This window comes from Parasteatoda tepidariorum, chromosome 7, assembly GCF_043381705.1.
Source record: "Parasteatoda tepidariorum isolate YZ-2023 chromosome 7, CAS_Ptep_4.0, whole genome shotgun sequence".
In the NCBI taxonomy this organism is placed as follows: domain Eukaryota; kingdom Metazoa; phylum Arthropoda; class Arachnida; order Araneae; family Theridiidae; genus Parasteatoda; species Parasteatoda tepidariorum.
Window position 1 is genome coordinate 33,457,743 of NC_092210.1, and position 19,226 is coordinate 33,476,968.

The 19,226-nt window shown below is 29.3% G+C and overlaps 1 protein-coding gene across 12 annotated transcripts in view; it reads right to left on the reverse strand.

The window, feature by feature from the left end:
• LOC107457578 (sodium channel protein para) overlaps positions 1-19,226 on the reverse strand; it is a 264,069-nt gene that overhangs the window by 11,394 nt on the left and 233,449 nt on the right. For 7 of the 12 annotated variants that reach the window (XM_071183269.1, XM_071183267.1, XM_071183263.1 and 4 more), the window contains 4 exons: positions 14,226-14,348; positions 8,591-8,860; positions 5,843-5,896; positions 3,641-3,778 (listed from right to left, as the gene is read on the reverse strand). In XM_071183269.1, the coding sequence (XP_071039370.1) occupies positions 3,641-3,778; positions 5,843-5,896; positions 8,591-8,860; positions 14,226-14,348 (585 nt within the window). Of the gene's footprint in view, positions 1-3,640; positions 3,779-5,842; positions 5,897-8,590; positions 8,861-14,225; positions 14,349-18,422; positions 18,546-19,226 lie in introns of all 12 variants that reach the window. The other 5 variants (XM_071183270.1, XM_071183266.1, XM_071183264.1 and 2 more) reach the window with 2 other exon arrangements.

A 19,226-nucleotide genomic window follows, 5' to 3' on the forward strand; every position in this document is an offset into this window, starting at 1 on the left:
AATTCTTGGTTTGTTTTCAAACGAGAGAGGTAAGTTAATCATAAACATAGAATTTGAAATAAATGAAATATTTGTATTTTCATCCACATCACTGCATATAAACAATAATGGTGCAAGGTGATTACAAATTCTGTTCTTAGAGTTTAAAACTCGTTGTGATGATGATATTGTTTTATAAAATAAAGTTTGATTCGCATTTTCCATTGTTTGTCCTTAAAAGGTTTCATAGTTTTCTTTTCATAAAATGATAAAGCGTATTAGTCTGGCTTAAATATCCTTCACGTCATCCTTCTTCTTGCTGTTATTTATGCTGGATTCAATAGGCCAAAGTTTTAATTTAACACTTTTAGATTGTAATTTAATTTAATGTAATCAATTACAATTTAATGTAATTAATTTGATTGCAGTCTAGATATTTGTGTTTCATTAAAAAAAAGATATTGTGGGAAATATGCGTCTAATTTTTTCAAAAATAATTTCGTAACTTTATATCGTTGTATGAATTCCATTATAAGTTATTAAATCCAAATTTATTTATTCGTTTTTTCCAACAGTCTGAAATCACAAACTACTTTAAAAGTGGTGGCAATAGAATGTCGGTTAAGATATTATACAGCACTTCCAAGTACCAAATTTATGTTTTCCTAAAATGGAGATTATGGTTTTTCATTATAAAATTTCTGTGTGAAGTAAAAGTGAATACAGTTTTTATAATTGTTTTCTTAACCTTTTATGGTGCAGTGAAGCCATTCTGGTGACACTAATTCAACAAATTTTGCAAACCTCTAGAAATATGTGTAATTGTTCTCAAATGTAAAGCAACCACTATAATATGAGCAAAGAGCTATAGAGTACATTCTAACTTACTTAGAATGTACTGTCTAAGGACACACTTGCTAACTTGCCGTGCAATTAAAAAAAAACAATGTAAGTGCTTCATGATAGATTCCAGAAAAAGTAGCTTGCCGGCTTATTTCTTTCTATTGTTAATGAACGCTAAAGCAGAATTTCTGAAAACTGATAAAACAAAACTTATCTTTGAAAAACCTTTTTCTTGCAGCATATGTAGTTTATCATACAGAGATGCTATATATATAAATCTCAACTTTCAATTTTTCGTCGCTTACGTTGATTTTTCTTTTGCACAGCAGTAATGTCCTACCTAACTGAAATTTTCAATCGTAATTTGCTATTTCGGAAAGTTTTAAAGGTTATACTTACTGTAAAGGTATTATATAATTTATATTAGATAATCAAAATAAATACATTCTTTCCTTTGAAGAGGCTCGCTTTTCTTTAAAGATTGGGAGTTGCGTACACGCTTACAATAATTAGAAACCTCTCTTTTCCAAAACAAGCTTCTCGCACAGAGAAAAAAAAAGTCACCGCTAGAGAAATTATCCTGTTTGTATTCAAGGCTAGGTTTAAACCCGTAGAGTCAGGTTTGAGAGAATTTTTCGTATTGCAGATCGAGCCTGCTAACCGAGGCGAATACTAACGTAAACCATCATGTTTATTTTAACATTCTGGCTAACAAGGTGTTGCCATTTAAGAATTATCTTCACGTTAAGTATGTATGTACCCATATTTATCAAGATGGCAACTGCAGAGCTCACCAGACTGGGAAAACATGTGACTTGCATTATAAATTCTTTCCCTTTCTCACACACAATTAGATCTCGATTGGCCTGCAAAATCACATGACTTGTACTCCATAGAACATCTTTGGAATATGTTGGAACATCGGGAAAAACGCCGAAATAAGCAATCTCGTAACCCGGTGGATTTGTTTGATAAAAGTTTCTGAGAGTGAGTTGCTATTTGAAAAACCTAACTGCATGCCGGCATCTATCAACTCCTGAGGAAGAATTACACAGTAGTGAATTATGCTTTTATTGATTTCTGTAGAGGTGACTATTTTTTTTGGTGCGCTTATTTTGCATTAGATTTTGAAAAACATAGAAAATGGACTTACACCACCATAACTTTTTTCTTACCAAAAAAGTCATTTTTTACCAATTCCTTCATGTTCTCTATTGTAGCGTTCAAGCACTTTCCTTCTTTCTATACTTTCCTTCACTCTATACTTTCTTCGTTTTTATCTTCTTTCATCAAGTTTTATGTTAAAATGTCTAACCAGTTTGTAGTTGATAATTTAAAAAAACTTTTTTTCATTTTTAATCTTTTTGTAGTGTATATGTTACCAGCAAAGTATGAAACGACGGCATTCTATAGAATGCCTAGGCATTGTATATAATGCCGGATGCTTTTTTTGAAGGTATGAAATATGAAAAGCATTACATATTTTCCCTAGGCATTGTATATAATACCTAGGCATTCTATAGAATGGCAAACGCTATTCAGGCAAAGTATGAAAGAAAAAACTTCCTGATGAGGTTATTATGCAAATGATGTGCATCTCTCAAAAATAAAAATGTTATTCTGAAAAAATAATGAGAGTGCCATTAAAAAAATATTCAAAGTGCATAAAGAAGAATGAAAGTTGTACAACACATAATTTATGCCTTTTTTATTAAGGGAAACAAAATTTTTATATAAAATATAAGAAATTAACCTATTTGTTGCAACATGGCAGGCTTGAATAGCATTTTGAATTATATTTCATTACATTACGAAACGAATCGGAGATGTATTTTACACTTTGTCCGTTTCTCATTTGTCATTCTATAGAATGCCTAGGTAATGCGTGAAATATAAATCGTTTCATACATTGCCGGCTAGTTTTAGGCATTATATGCAATGCCTAGGCATTCTGTAGAATGCCGGATTTCAAACTTTGCCGGTAACATATACATCTTGCAAAGGACATGCTTATAACATCCTTGTGACTGATAGAAATTTTTATTTGTTATATAAAATTGTTTTTTTTTTTAAATATTAAATTATTATTACTTTAAGAACAAACTGACATTGACTTTCTTAATTTTAATGCAATTTCATTTTGAGACATTTTAGTTAAAAATTAAGTTTGTTTACTTTAAGTTAAGGCATGAAATTATGCAAAAAATATTAAAACCAATTTTCTGAAAGATAATTAATGATGTTCCCTGTTATTAAATTTCTAAAAATACATATTTTTAAGGAAATAGTATTTTTCCAGTGCTAGATTTTCATAAAAATCGTCATAGAGAAGACTTAAAAAAATATTGTTTTTAAAATTTCTTGTAGTGCTGCTTTAAGTTTGCCAAGTTATTTTATAGAGATTGAATTTTCGGCATAGACATATTATTAGGTAAAGCACTTGTATAGAAAAATGATTCCCAATCGTTATGTTGTAGTTATGGTAAATCGTGATACAATTTTCTCTGTGAAGAAGCTGATGCCAAGTCTGTTTGTTTCAGATGAAACTGTGTTTAAACTGTGATCACATTCCTAAATAGCATTTAGGGGCAACTTGATTGCATGTACAAGTAGGCACGCGTAACTGCTGCGCATGTAGACAATCACAATAGCTGCACATTAATGTAGCAACATTTAGGCAAATAAATCAATTACGAACTGAAATAATTTGCTGTACTAAAACCAACCGCGCACATAAAGGCACACTGAAATATACTCACATGTGTGTCAAACAACACAATGGCAAAGCAAAAACAAATATAGTTATATAAATACTCATCTTTTTCTTTTGTTCATTGAAATTGTCAATGATTACTCCAATAAATAGGTTCAGAGTGAAAAATGAACCAATGATAATGAATAAGACGAAGTATAAATACATCATCAAATTCCCTTCTTCGTCGGGTTGTTCATCAACCTGAAACGGAAAGGGGATAAAAATTTAGGGAACTCTTAAATATGTGGAGGTACAATCCTCGCATGATGTTAAATGTCCTAGATGCAAAGCTATTCTATGCTTTATTCTATGCTATGCTATGCTTCTCAAAATCATAGTTGTAAGGTGTTAGTCAAGGGATGTTGATTTTGTCCATCCTGGTCAAGTTGGGTCGACCTTTTATTCGCTGATTATTATTTCAAAGAGGAATTATAACATTGGAACCTAAAAACATCAGTGCAAATTTGTTGCAATATTAACAAGGTGGTTAGCTATAAAATCTTTTCACTCAATTTAAATAATTTCATCGTGTAAATAAGTGCACATTACCAGGGGCCAAATTGCGGATTTCGGGGCCCTGGACACAAAGCCACTTTGGGGCCTTCTAAAAGAGTCAACAAGTTTAAGATAAACTGCATGGTTTTTAATCACATTATTGAAAGAGATAATTTTTTAGACAACAGTATATTGTAAACAGCCAGATGCCTTATTTAAAAGTACATCAATAAAATTAAAAATTTAATTTAGCTAAACTATGAAAAAATTCTAACATTTAATTATTAGAGTAAGAGTTGCTGGTGAGAATGATGAAAACTATATAGGAAACAGGATATTCGTTCTCTAGTACCTAGCAAAACATTTATGGCATTCCAAAAAATCATTTGTAGGATTTATTATTTACATAAAAAAACACTGCTTATCAAGTTTGTTTGAGATAATAATAATTTTATGAAATGAAAATAGCTCACATTAAATGTGTTTCACATTTTAAAATACTTACTTGAAAGTGTTGTCGTTATCATATGAAAAATATAAAATAAAAATGTGGGTGCCCTATCATTAAGTTCAAAGTCAAATTACTTGGACAAAATAAAAATATTTCTAAAATATGGTATAATATTAGTAAAAAATTAGTAAATAGTAAAAGAATAGTATTATTTAGGGTACGAGATTTAAGGGTACGTTTTGGTTGTCTCCTACTCGCAAGACCACATTGACGTGAAATTTGATTAATACTAGTATAGGTATTTATATTAGCAATAGGTTCTATAAGGTTAATGAGAATATTTTTCACCAACCTTGTGTTATTGGATAGATGAAAATATTTTGCTTTAATATCACATCTACTTGCGAAGTTAACACGAGGCTATTTTGATGCAAAAATTCTTGTCCATATTTTAAAAAATATATTTTTTTTCAACAGCTTTACTTGCTTTGTTGTCACAAAATGTCGGAAAAAATTCTATTTTGTTTTAATGACTTTAGCAACCATGCTAAATTCCGACGAATTGTCACGAATCCGACAAAAATTTATAATTTTAAGTGTTGGGAGTTAGACGATAATGACTTACAGTTAATCTTTATACTGCCTAACAATGCAAACTATAGGTGTCCTGTCATGTTTAACGAAATGTTGCAACATCAAACTGTTAATATTTTTATCCTCATAAACCGATATAAAGAGTGTTAGATCTTAACGTAATGACACCATTGGTATATTTTTACAAGTCAAACTTAGTTGACGCTCGTTTTAAATTCTAAATTTTTTAAAAATAATGTAGAAAGCAGACGTATTAATTAAAATATAATTAAAATATTATAACTTTCAATGTGATGTATGCGAACATTTTGCAGCACTGAATATACACTCTCATTTTCCTTGTCTAATTAATTTTGTTGTAGTAGAGTGTGTTCAAAAGATACACATTATCTGTAGTAGTATAGTTTGTCTACGGTAAAAATTCCCCCAGCCACAAAGTCTGAGGCCTTCTGCTGCTATGAAAACAAGAATAGCACATTTCAGGGAGAATAGCTTCTCTTCACTCTAGGGCTAACACAATAGACCAGAGAAAAAGATTACTTTTCTCTCGCATCCCCGAGACAAAACTTGTCTTAAACAGTGACCCAACACCACTACTTGAAATAGTTAAAGCTCGTTACGGGTCCAGACGAATGGCCAGGGGAGTTCTTACTTTAGACAAACTATATATATCAAATCTGTAATTAGAAATATACAAGGAGAATAAAACGAAAACAATGTCTCACTTGTCTAGTATCTACAGCACAATACATGATGTCTATCCATCCTTTGAATGTTGCCTGGAATGGAATATAAAGAGTTTAAGTAAAAAATAATGTTTATTTGCTTCATTTTGATTTTAAGGGATTACAAAGGTTTTAAGTTTCAAAAATTCCAATTTTTAAAATGTATCTAACAGTTCAAGGAGGAAGGCTGTTCTTACAAAGCTCTTTCTCCTAATGTAATAATGATTTTCAGCGAGTAATATAATATGTTAATCTGTTGTAAAATTCAAAACAGTTATTCATACCTGTTAGGTTAAGGTTTATAGATCTCTAGCAAATACTTTCCATGCAGATTACAAAAATGGCACAGAATGCCAATCTGAATAAAAACTAGAGTTGTTTTTTTGAAAATGAAAAGCCTTTGTCATATTATTTTGCAATGTTTGAAAAGTTAGTCCACAACCATATTTTCTGGGTTAAGCAAAATCAGTAGTTCAGAATCAAATTTTGCGTATAATGGGTTTCATATAGAAGGGAAATTTTATCATCACTACTATTTGCCTGACTTAAAATACAGTTAGATCTTTTCATCATGGTACTTTGAAGCAGTTTAAAAGCAAAGTTTCGCTCGCCCGACTTTTAACTGCCCTTGTCCATTTTTTTAACTAAAGACCTTGCAGATCAGTTTTTTCATTTTTAAATAAAAAAAGACAAATTACGACTTTAGTAGTTCAAATAGACAAAATAAAAATATTCTTCCGAAATAAAATGAAGAAATTAACTCATTGAGCATTGGGAGAGGGAACTGGGACGTATGTGCCCTACCAGGTCTTTTAGACGGGACATAAATGTCCCGATGGGGTCTAAAGTGTTAATATTTTCCTTGGCAAATGAGCTTCGAAGAACAGTCTTTTTCCTTTCTTTACCGGTATCTAAGTTCTAAGGATTTCTAAGGATGTGTGTGTCTAAGGCTTTGAAGGTGTGCAGAGTGTTGTATTGGTGCCATCACGTGAACCAATAGGGAAAGATCTAAGAAACTTACTTGAAAAATCAGATCAAAATACTTTCTGTTAGTTTGAAAACAGTTGAAACCACTGCATTAATTACTGTCTGCTCTTTTGTAAAAGAAATCTTAGTCATATTTTAATTATTTTTGTTTTGCTTCAGCATGGTCTAGATATTATACATGGATGAAAAATCCATGAGTAAGCGCAAAAAGTCGATGCGCATCACATACAGTTTATTGCCGAGAAAAGAACTAAGGCCAGGACAACAGCAAATGCCCTGAACACAGTGCAACTGCAGCAGGACCTTCACTTTGTGCTGCGAAATCTGATTCTAAGATTATGACCTCAATAATATTCATTACCGAAAACGAAGTTACCGTGTAGCAAAGTATCCTTCTTTGAAAGAAGAAAACCGTTGTAATTGATATTGAGAGGCAAGAATGATGATGAAGTTGATGTCCAGAGGCTATTTTTTTGTTTTTATTGTTATTGCAAAGAAATTTATTACTGTTTAATCTTTTTAAATATTTTTTTCTTCATGTCTTCAATCACATGCATGTGCGATGCATGGATGCCAATGATGCAGAATCAAGTGCTCTTGCAGTGAAGAAAATGTTCATTAATCTTACACTATTTAGACTTATAAATCTTATACAAATAAATATTATACTAATAAAATCCAATGATACTTTATATTCATATAATACTATTTAAAATTTCTATCGAAATTTTCTTCGTAATTTTTGAAATTAGAGAAGAATTTTTCAAAAATTTATGCACCAATCTTAATGATATTTTGTACACTTCGTCGAGATTAAACTAATTAGTAATTAAACAAAAATATTTTCTTTGATCTAAACTTATTTTACAACTTTTGATCATCTTTTACAAAACATGGTTCATAGGGGAATTTTTAATAATCGAAATGACAGGAGATTTGAGACCAGGAGACTTCTTGAATATGATGGGTAGGACAGAACCTCCCATCAGAGATCTGCCACTTTTGCCGAGAACCTTTTTGATTCGCTATTTTTGGACAATTTTGTACAATCGTTGATTTTAATTCTTTTAATTGGGAGCAGTGCCTTTAATAATCATTTTTTTGAATTCGTATGCATTTTATTCACTTTTGATTTCAGGTAGATTTAAACCATACATACTAAAACTCGGCACTACTCAGGGGATCGAGTGTTCGCCTTTCAATGAAGTGAACCGGGTTCGAATCTCAGTGATGGCTGGTCGATACAAATTCCACTCCGGCTTGCACCGACCACAGTGCTGACATAAAATATCATTAGTGGTAGACGGATTATGGGTTAGAGTCCCTTTGCCGTTAGGCTAATCGTGGGAGTTCTTCGTGGTTTTCGTCTCCATGTAACGCAAATGCGGGTTAGTTCCATCAAAAAAGTCCTCCAAGAACGCAAAATTTCTCTCAATATTTTATCCTTGAGTTCCCTTGTCTTCTGGATTAGGTTCAAAATTACAAGGCTACGGAGTTGAACATTGGTAAACATAAACCCAAAAATTGTGTCAGCTGTTCAACGACGGTTATAAAATTATTAAAAAAAGAAATTAAAGCTCGGTACTAAATTTTCGGATAACCTAATATTACGCTATAATTAAAATACATATTCTGAACTCATTTTTTTAAAAAATTTGCTATTTTAAGCCTTTAAATAAACACGCACATTTAAGAAAATAAAGTTTTTGAATAGATCATTAAATGTTTCAAAGAATTATTAAAAAATACATTAAAACTTACCACTTGGAACAAAGCCAAGTAGGCATTTAATACATTATCAAAGTTGATGGCATAGTTTGCCCAGGTGAAATTTTTTGCTAAACAAGTGTCTTTATCATTGATTTCTGTGATATTAAATTTTCCATCTGGGGTGCCGTCTGATGTGCAGTAAAAATATTTTCCACCGAAAAGTTGAACTCCCATGATTGCGAATATCAACCAAAATATTAAACATACTAATAATACGTTGCAGATGGCTGGTATGGCTTGAATTAAGGCATTTACTACCACCTACAATGTGAAGAAGAAAAAAAAATATTATTCACAGATTATTGATTTTTAAATTAGAATAGTTCAAAGTAGAAAATTATTTAAGATGAAAACTTTTAAAATAGGCCTGTCTAATTAATTTCTAGAAGAAGAAAATTTTAAATTCATTGCTACATAATAATTTTAATTTAAATACGCAGTCCCTAGACAAATTATTAGACGATCCATAAGATTCTGTGTACAATCTTAATTATCAGGTGATACTATGCAGCTTTAGTGCTTTTTCGCTACTGAAACCGGTTTGCAGTTGTTAACGTTCGTGTATCAATGGGTTAAATTAGACGATGTATAATATAAATTCGACGATTGGATAAATTAGACGATGTATAATATAAATTCGACGATTGGATAAATTAGACGATATATTATATAAACATGGAATATTTATTATATCAGGTATTACATTAGTGTATTATAATAATTAGACTAAATTATTAGACTCACTGTAGTTTTTTAATAATTACATGATTTACACGAGTTTATGTGCAATACTTTTATATTTAAACATACATGTAATGGGTTTTTATTCAGGAGATTTTTATATACTTCTTATTTGTATTTATTTTTAACGTATTGAATTACAATGTTAACCAGTTGAATTACAATGTTTACCAATTGAATTACAATGTTAACCAGAGCAAACCAGTTTCAGTCGAGTAAAAACAATAAAGCTGCATAGTATCACCTGGTAATTAAAATGTTACATAGAATCATATAGTGCGTCCAATAATATGGCTAGACACTGTAACTAATTTATCCTATTTTGAAAGAGATAGAAATTTATTACATAATTATTATTTTTTTTAGTTGTTATTTATGCCTTAAGCCAATATTACAAAGAAAATTCTACTTAATGCCTAAAGGAATTGTAATAAAAAACTAGAATTTCAATTTTTTAAATTTTTGTAATCAAGCACACAAATCAAACACATAAGTAAAAAATGTAGTAAAAACTTTAAAACGCTTGCAATAACAACAATAAAACAATTTAAATTGAGTGCTTATGATTATGCTAATATTATGTATGATTATTATCGCTATAAATGCTATAATTGCTACATTTAAAAATAATTAAAAAATATTTTTTCTCTCATTGAATAAGACTAGTAAAAGTTATTGAAATATTAAATATTGAATATGGTTCATTCGCTTTTTAAAAGTATTTAAATAATTAAAATAAATGGTCAAAAGTACGCAAATGATCATTTTTACCATTGAAATATTTGAAATGACTTGAAATTTATTAATGAAATGGTGAAGAAAATAATTATTAAATGTCCTTTTTTTAATTATTAAATAAATAAAAGTTAAGAAAAGCAGTCTTAAAGAAAATATATATCATTAATAATTTAATATGATATGACTTGAAACTTATTAATGAAATATTGAAAAAAGTAATCATCAAAGTTATAAAATGACATAAAATTTCGTAACATTAAGAAAAAGAATTTATTTATTTATTAATTGATGAATAATTAAAAGTCAAGAACAGTAATTACAGAGAAAGTATTTGTTGTTAGTGATTAAAAGTGATATAACTTGAAACTTATTAATGAAATGCTGTAAAAATAATCATTAAATGTCCGTTTTTTTTAATTATTAAATACTGAAATGTTGAGAAAAGAAGTTTTAATGAAAATATTTATCATTATTAATTCAAATGATATGACTTGAATAATGTTAATGAAATGATGAAAAAAAAATAACCATTAGAATGACAGAAAATTTCGTAACATTAAAAAAATCATATCTTTTTATCAATTGATTTATTTTAAAGGTAAGAAAAGTAATTACATTTATTATTTGAAATTAAAAATAATATAACTTAAAATGTATTAATTAAATATTGAAAAATAATCAATTAAGTTATGAAATAACAGAAAATTTTGCAATACTGAAAAATTTTATATATTTTTCTAAATTAATAAATAATTAAAAGTAGTTACAATATAAGTATTTATTATTAATCATTCAAAATAGACAATAATATTACATGCAATAAATATATCTACCTACAATGCAATCATTCAATTGCATGCAATACACCACAAACATATAGACTTTCTACGCTTGGCAATTCACATATAACAAGCCAAACATGCAAAGCTAAGCAAAAGCAACCCACGATACTTACCATATGATTATAACAAGTGAAAAATGACCGATTTTTAAATAGCGTCTGAAGTCCCCCAACCCTTAAAATTGAAACAAAGGGAAGCGTTTGTTGGTAGACAAGAAATGATGGTTTTTAATTTGATATAAAAAATGTGAAAATACTACTGGAATTCTATAAAAAACCTTTGAGTTCAAAAATAATTTTTTAAAAAGTAAATTGATAATCTTTTTTTGGTCGATTTCACTTCTTGTTAAAAAATTTCATTTGGATATATTTATGCCTACTGAGCGTTTCATGCAAAGAAGTAAAAGGAAAATAATGAATTAAGGTTACATTCATATGAGAGGAAAATAAGAAAATAGAATGTTAGTGAATAGAATGTTAAGAGAATAGAATGTTAGTGAATACAATCAGAGCACCAAAAATCTTCATAAAAATAAATTTTTTTGTATAAGTAAAGAACTTTACATGACCAATACTTTATTTTAATAGGATAATGATATTATATAAATTCAAAATTAAGTTCAAAAATTTTATATTCTTTACAATTTCTCTTTTCGTTGCTTGTGATTTTACTTATTTTTACTGCTTATGAACAATTGGATATTGTAGCATTTAGATCGTGAACAAGAAACTAATAATCATGATACATTAATAAACAATAAATTAATATAAACTAGAAATCATATGAAGTTCTTGGGTGCTCTGAAGTTGAAAGTGAAGTTTAATAAATTGAATTGATAGAAGAAGTAAAGTAAAGCAATATTATGCCAAAGATGTACTAAAGATTTATTTTAGAGAAGAAAATATATTAGTTTTTCGTTATGTACATTTAAAAAAATGAATGTGTACGATGTAGCATTAAATTTGATGCTTGTGTATTATAAATTAATAATCGAAAGAGGAATAAAGAAAACAATGTTACATTTGACAATTTTTTTAAATTCTCTAAAAGGAATCTGACAAAGTAATTAAGATATAGTACATCTCTGCATGCCGCATAACAAGGACACTAATTAACGACACATTTCTAGGACATGGTTTAAGGCTTTTTTTTTAAAATTTACTTATCTCTATTTTCACTTATTTCTAGTTTATTTTTGACTGAGTTTATTGATATTCCCAATTGGAGTTTTATATTCTATAGACGAGTTAGAAAATTTTAAAGAACAATAGAATGTTAACTTTTCATAATTTGTTCGATGATAAGAACAAAATTTTAAGAAGAACAAGGAAAGTCTTAGTTATCCTTCCATTAAATGAACAAAATTTTAAGAAGAACAAGAAAAGTCTGAGTTATCCTTCCATTAAATGAACAAAACTTTAAGAAGAACAAGAAAAGTCTCAGTTATCCTTCTATTAAATGAACAAAATGAACAAAAGAAGAACAAGAAAAATCTTAGGTATCCTTCCATTAAATGATTATCCATCTCATATATATCAACAATATATATTGCGGAAAAGCCAGAACATGACAAAGACTAATAGATAAAATGCTAACTTTTCTATTAAACAAAACCTATTGATATATATTAAGCATATATTTTGCGGAAAAATCAGAACATGGCAAAGACGAATAGATAAAGTGTTAACTTTTCATAATTGGAATGAATGTTTAGGAAAATCTTGGAAATAGGAGGGAAATTTTAATTTCCCTTCTATTGAGGAACATTTTATGGATATTCCCAAGTAGAACATCACATTGATTTGAAAAATTAAAATATCTGATTGACGTATAAATAAAACTTTTAACAACTTACTTGAAGATCAAGAAAAACCTTAAGTACGATAAAAATCTTAATCTCTCTCTCGGTGTTCTGATTTAAATTTTCACATCATGCTGAGCAGGTAGAAATTCAGAGAGGTGTATACTAGTTATCACTTGCTAAAATTCTGTAAGTATTCCTTATCCCATTTTTTTATTATCAACTTATTTACAATTTATAAACTTACTTAAAATTACTTACTCACATACTTTACAATTTATCAATTATCAACTTACAATACAATTTATTTACATATTCTATTCTATTTAAAGTCACTTAGGTTTATTAATTAAAACTTAAATTTATCATAATTTTTTTAAGTTTTTCTTTGCTAAATTTTTTGAAAATTATTCACTTTTTTTCATCACAAAAACTTTGTTTTATGTTATAAAATAGGTTTAAAATCTATATATCTTTCGAAATCTTGCCGAGACTGATGTTATGAATTATTGACGGAAATGTGATCGAGATATTAAGAGATAATAATGTCTCTGGATTAAAAAAGTTCTGAAGACGTTATTACGAACAAAGATTTTATGGGATTATGGCAGAATGTCTTTTCATCTTTGACCTATTATGTTATTGGTATTTGGAAATAAGAAAATGAGGTTTTTCGAGCATTTTGAAGAACAAGTATTGGTGTTATTGCGGGCTTGGATAGGAATATTTTGGGCATCCAATGAAAATAATATGATTTTAGACTGTTGTTTAGAATTCATTATCAGCACATCTATTTAAATAGCCATTTTATTTTACTTTTTTAATTAAAAACTATTCCATTCTGCTCAATATTAAAAAACTCCCAGACAAATATACGCATTAGGTAACAAGTTCTGTTTATTTAAATACACAGTAATGACTTTACATGAGTAAACTAGTTGAGAAGTTTTTCTTGCTTTAAAGTTACACTTATGTAATTGCACTTATGCAACTCGCAACGAAGTGAAGTGAATTTGCCTAATCAGATTTGATTGGATACCTGTAAGTGACGTCATCCGTGTGTCGATATTGATTGGTTTCAGAATCAACAAATGCCATGATTTACCTTCTATGACGTCACTTGCAGGTATCCAACTTTAATTTCCTAAATTTGCAACGGACATAATAACTGAATTGTTTGTCTTGAAATATCACAGATAATTAAGTCAGTTAAATCATGTGTCGTTAATGAATGTCACTTGAGAGGTAACAAAATTAAAAGTTTGTATAGATAGAAAGAAATTAATGAAGAGAAATTCATAGAGAGAAAAAAGAAGAGTAAAAAGAAATAACTGATGATGTAAATGAAAGATTAAAAATAGGTGAAAAATAAATGAAAATAAATAGATGCTAATATCATGCAGTGTCTTTATTTTGTGCTCGCGAGACAGGTAGCCCCAGCTACAACGGGTGTTTCTTTTTTTTTTTTCTAATAGGGGGTTGCCAACTGTCTCTCGGCACTCACCCGCATTCCTTGAAATCGCGAAAGTGCTCTTAATGGCCTCAGAGCACGAAGTGTACGCATGGTCTTGAAGGCTTGTATATTTCCTCCCCCAACTTCAGAAGCTAATAGATTGATCAGAGACACCTACAATGTTAAGTTCACATTTGAAGAACACGTAAAGGGTGAACTAATTTTCAGGACAATAATCAACAAAGGGAGAAAATAATGATCTCGGCAAAACTGGAACATCATATTAATTTACAGTTTAGGAAATACGTTTAAACGTTTAGAGAAGTCCGTGCAAGATAATAATTATATGGTTGGCATTTTGTAATAAATTCATTGCCTGCTGTGATTTTAAATGTTATGTTATGGAAAAAATTATGTTATAAGATTCAAATACTGCATAATTGTCTACCATTGCTACGTATTTATTAACACCCTTTAAGTATTAATAATATTCCTACCACTTATTAAGTAATATTGCTGTTGGGGATATTTCCGTATAGTGATCTGTTTCACCAACTAAAACCGCCAAGATGTCAAATGAATTTTAAACTTGCAATTTTTTTTAAAAAAAAGAAAGAAAAAAAAAACATGTGGAGAATTTCCCGGGGTTGTCTACGAGTTATTTCCTTTCGAGTTAGTCCCTTTGTGTATGTTTTATTTCAGTTACTCGCGAGTTGCTGTTTGGAAGTTGTCAAGACTTGGCGATCATTCTTTCGCAGATCACCATACAGAAATCTTTCTTTACGTTTAATCAAGAAAATTGTTCAATAAGTTATACTTTTATTCATACTATTAACGAAATAATATTATTATTCATTCTGTAATATTGCTATTTGTAAAAATAGCTTCATGAGAGTATTATTATTTAATAAAAGGTTTTTGATTGTTGCGCGTCTTTTTTGGATTATATTAGCAACGCTTAAACGTATTTTCATATTTGAATACTCACTCCCTTATATACTTACTCGGGCCATTTTCCTTCTTTTCTTGACTATTTCAACCATTCGTTTAAATTTGCAATTTACCGAAGTGTCTCTTGGTTTAAATATATTTTTAAAAACCGGATTTAGTTTCGGTGACTGTTTTTAAAGTGTATAAAAATAAGTGTAATATGACTAATTATTTCTAATAAGAACTTCTAATTTGTGCCGTGAGTGTAATATAGGGGTTTGTGTTCCTAAATAATTTTGTGCAGAATGTAATGAAGTCTTTTGAAGAAATACCCACAACAATCAAATTATTCAATTACTCTGAAAAAAAGTATAGTCAAAACTACCAGAATATGGTTAAATTTACCGTGTTTCTGGCTCTTTGGAAACACCAAAAGGCTTGGTAATTTTTACCGAAGCATTTTGAATATGATTTTGGTAAAATTAACATTAAAATATGGTTTTATTATATGTGGTAAAATTTGATAAATGTGGCAACATTTGATTTTTTGATAATTTTATCATGATACTTTAGAGCCTGGCATAAAAAACAAATATTCGGTTAAATTTACTTTTCAGTTAGGAACTTGTTTTAAAAAAAGATAATTACTTGAAAATAATTACTTTTAAAAAAAAATAATTACTTCAAAATAACGTGTTAAGAATAGAAATTTTTTTTTGATAGTTTCGTAAATTTAGATAAAATTAGGGTAGTATTAGACGCATTTTTGCTTAAAGATTATGACCTTGACTATGAATATGACTTCACTCACATTTAAATCTTCAAAAGACTTCGTTTAAATCTAGCACTCTTACATGCTTTCTACCTAGTTTATAGTTTTTTAAGAATCTATCTAGTTCATAAAAAAAGGGGATGTATTTTCATAACTTCAACTTGCTAAGTTTAAGTGGGATGTCTACGATCTTCCATACCCTTATTCCTTTTTTTCTACAAATTTCACCAAGATGCTGTAAAAATAGAATTCAGATTTCTACATTGACAAGACGATCACAAGAGCAAACAACACATCGCCGACAAGGACTGTTTTGCTGTTTGAGAGTGTAAGACCAGCTGTATTGTTTCGTGTTGTTTCTATAATTTTATGTCAGTTGCACGAAGCATCAACATTTATTTGGGTGAGAAACAATCACAAAAATATTTTCGATCGTGGGACACATAGAATGGCAATAATTAAAAAAAAATTCGTATATTTTTTAAATAGCAGGACTAATGTTTTTAAGTTCCGTTTCAATATATTTAAAATAATAGAATGTGTCTTCTCAATATTTAAGTATTTACGCTAGATTTAAAATCACTCATGAAATTGAAAAATAGGAGGTTTAGATACATTTTCTTGACAGTTATGCTTATTTAAAATAAATTTTATTTATTAGTTACTATTAGTTTTTTTTTTCAATTATTAGCATTGTGTAAATTTTTTCCCCAGTATTTCTGAAATAGGTTACAGTTAAGAAAAATTTGTAACAAAAAAAAAATCAAAGTATATATAACAAAATTAAAGTCAAGAAAATACTATATTTATCGAGTTTTTTAATATTAAAAAAATAAAGATGCTGTTAATTTAATTTACTTATGAATTATTAATTTTTCTCATTTAGATGAAGTTTTTTTCCTCTAGAATGCTATTTTTTTATTTCTATCCTATGCAAATTCAGCAATTGTGTATTTTAAAATGTAAAAATGCAACTTCAACAAAGGAAAATGTTTGTCAAAGAACATGTCATAAATTGAAAAAAAAAAAAAAATCTGCTTCTACTCTCTCAATAATTTTACTATTTCTCTGTGTAATAGGAACAAAATCACTGTCTCAATTTTAATAATTTAAAATAACTTAAAGTAATTTAGAATTTAAACAAAAAATGTACGGGATGGAAAATGAAATTATTTATTCGACGGTAAAAATTCATTTAAAAAAGAAACCTTAAAATTAAATGATAAAAATAATTCATCGCATCGTTTTTTACTTTACAAGCTTAAGTTAGCTAGTTAGGTCTTGAAAACCCTAAAAATTGGAAAATGCATAACATCTGTATAACGAATTTTCATTACTGCGAAGCAATTCCTCGAAGAAATTGTTGATTACTGGATATAGCTGTAGTTAAAACTATTGCTGAAATGAATTCTTGTATGATGACGAATTTTAAGTTTGAGTAATATTTGATTTGTAAGCAATAAATAAATCTATAATTTAGAAGAAGTCAATGTGATCCACATTACGACTGAATATCGAGGAAACGATTAAAAAAAATCATCTCTTTGAGATCATTAATTTCATAATGATCACAAATACATAGTTGTTACACTGATCGGAATTATTTTTTTGGGCATAATACTCCAGATAATGAAAAAAAAACTATTCTGTTTTAGAAAGGTAAAACACTACCACACTTAATCATAATTTGAAAAATATTACGTTGAATTTTATGCATCTACAAGGGACAACGGCTTAATTGAATACCATTGTGCAATACTGTAAGATTAGGATGTTCCTTTACTGTGGTGGTTGAGAGCAGTCATAAGGCCACAAAAAATTGGAGTATTATGTATATTTTTTTATGAGGAGTAGAATCATAATAATTTTTAATACAATATTGTGTAATTAGAAAATTCGTCAATGTCTTTAAAGAAATCAATCAAATTAAAAGTTAAATTTTTGGTTCTGTTGCATGTGGCGTTAATGCATGATTTTATTGTCTGACGGCTCAAAAGAAATGGAAATTTAACAGAATTTTTAATGATCGGGATTTGAGCAAATTTTGAATTCACAAAAATGATTTAAAAAATATCTACTACACAGATCAAAATTTTTTTTAACAAAATACATATTAAAAACACCGATAAACGTTCCTCAATATGTAAAAATTCATTAAAATATAAAAATTAAATAAAAAAAATTAGCACAAATACTAACACGCCTGTATGTTTCTTTTTAAAAACTTAACAAACAGATAAACCATTTTTATGCAAAAAGATTTGCGTTGTCTATTTAATTATAATTAAGTATGTATAACTTAAAAAAATATTGCTTTAGTTTAATTGTTTCACAGGGAAGTGAAAATGCATAATTCGGGTGATGGCCTAAAAAAAAACTTAGTCTCGCAGTCTGATTGAATTACAGGGGAGTATTTGATCTTAAACTCTCAAAAAACAGCAAAGACACAATGCGACGTGAGAGGAGGTATAGGGGTATATAAATATACTCTTTCTACCAGCAGCAACGCACCAGCCAATGACAACTGTGTTTTCAGTATTACTTACTCTCATCCCCTCCAGGCGAGATAACGCTCTTAAGGGCCGCAAAGCCCTGAGAGTTCTCATGGTTTTAAAGGCGGGGATGTTTCCAAAGCCCAATAAGCCCACGGCGAGATTAAATATGGAAACCTATAGAAAATGTTTTCATGTGCGATTCAACGGAGAAGGTTGGCAGGAAGGTTATGTAGAGAAGCAGCCAGGAAAACAAAAGAAGGAATTTGGTGTTAGTTCACATCAACAAGACACGGGTTAGATACATATCAAAACTCGTGGTAAATAGTCTGCAATACTTTGACGCAACGCAACGGAGCCTCTATTGGATACTTGCAACAGATCACGTGGTTGTGTCTAATTGCGTGGTTATGCACGGCGTGTTGGCCTTAAGGCTTGAATTTATTGTCACGCTGATTCCATTATCGGATCAGATTTAATTGGATACTTGCAAGTGACGTCACACGTTTGTGTCGAGCGTTATTGGCAGATCCACGCTTGACGTTGCTTGCAAGTATCCAATAGCTGTACAGCTACACTAAGTGACGAACACAGTAGAAACAAAAAAAAAATACTTGGTATTCATTAAATATCGCTGAAAAAAAAATGCTATGGAACGTGGAATTGCAAAACGCACTTAAAGGGAAAACATTTCGAAAATCCTTGCAATTCTGACGTTATGATAGGACAGCAAAAAGTAGGAGTTTGAATCCATGGTTGAAAGATAAGCAGACTCAGAGCAGACAGAAAATGTCTAAGGTGGTAAACAAATCCTGGGTAGCACCTAGTTAATCACATGCAAAAACGTTACATGAATTA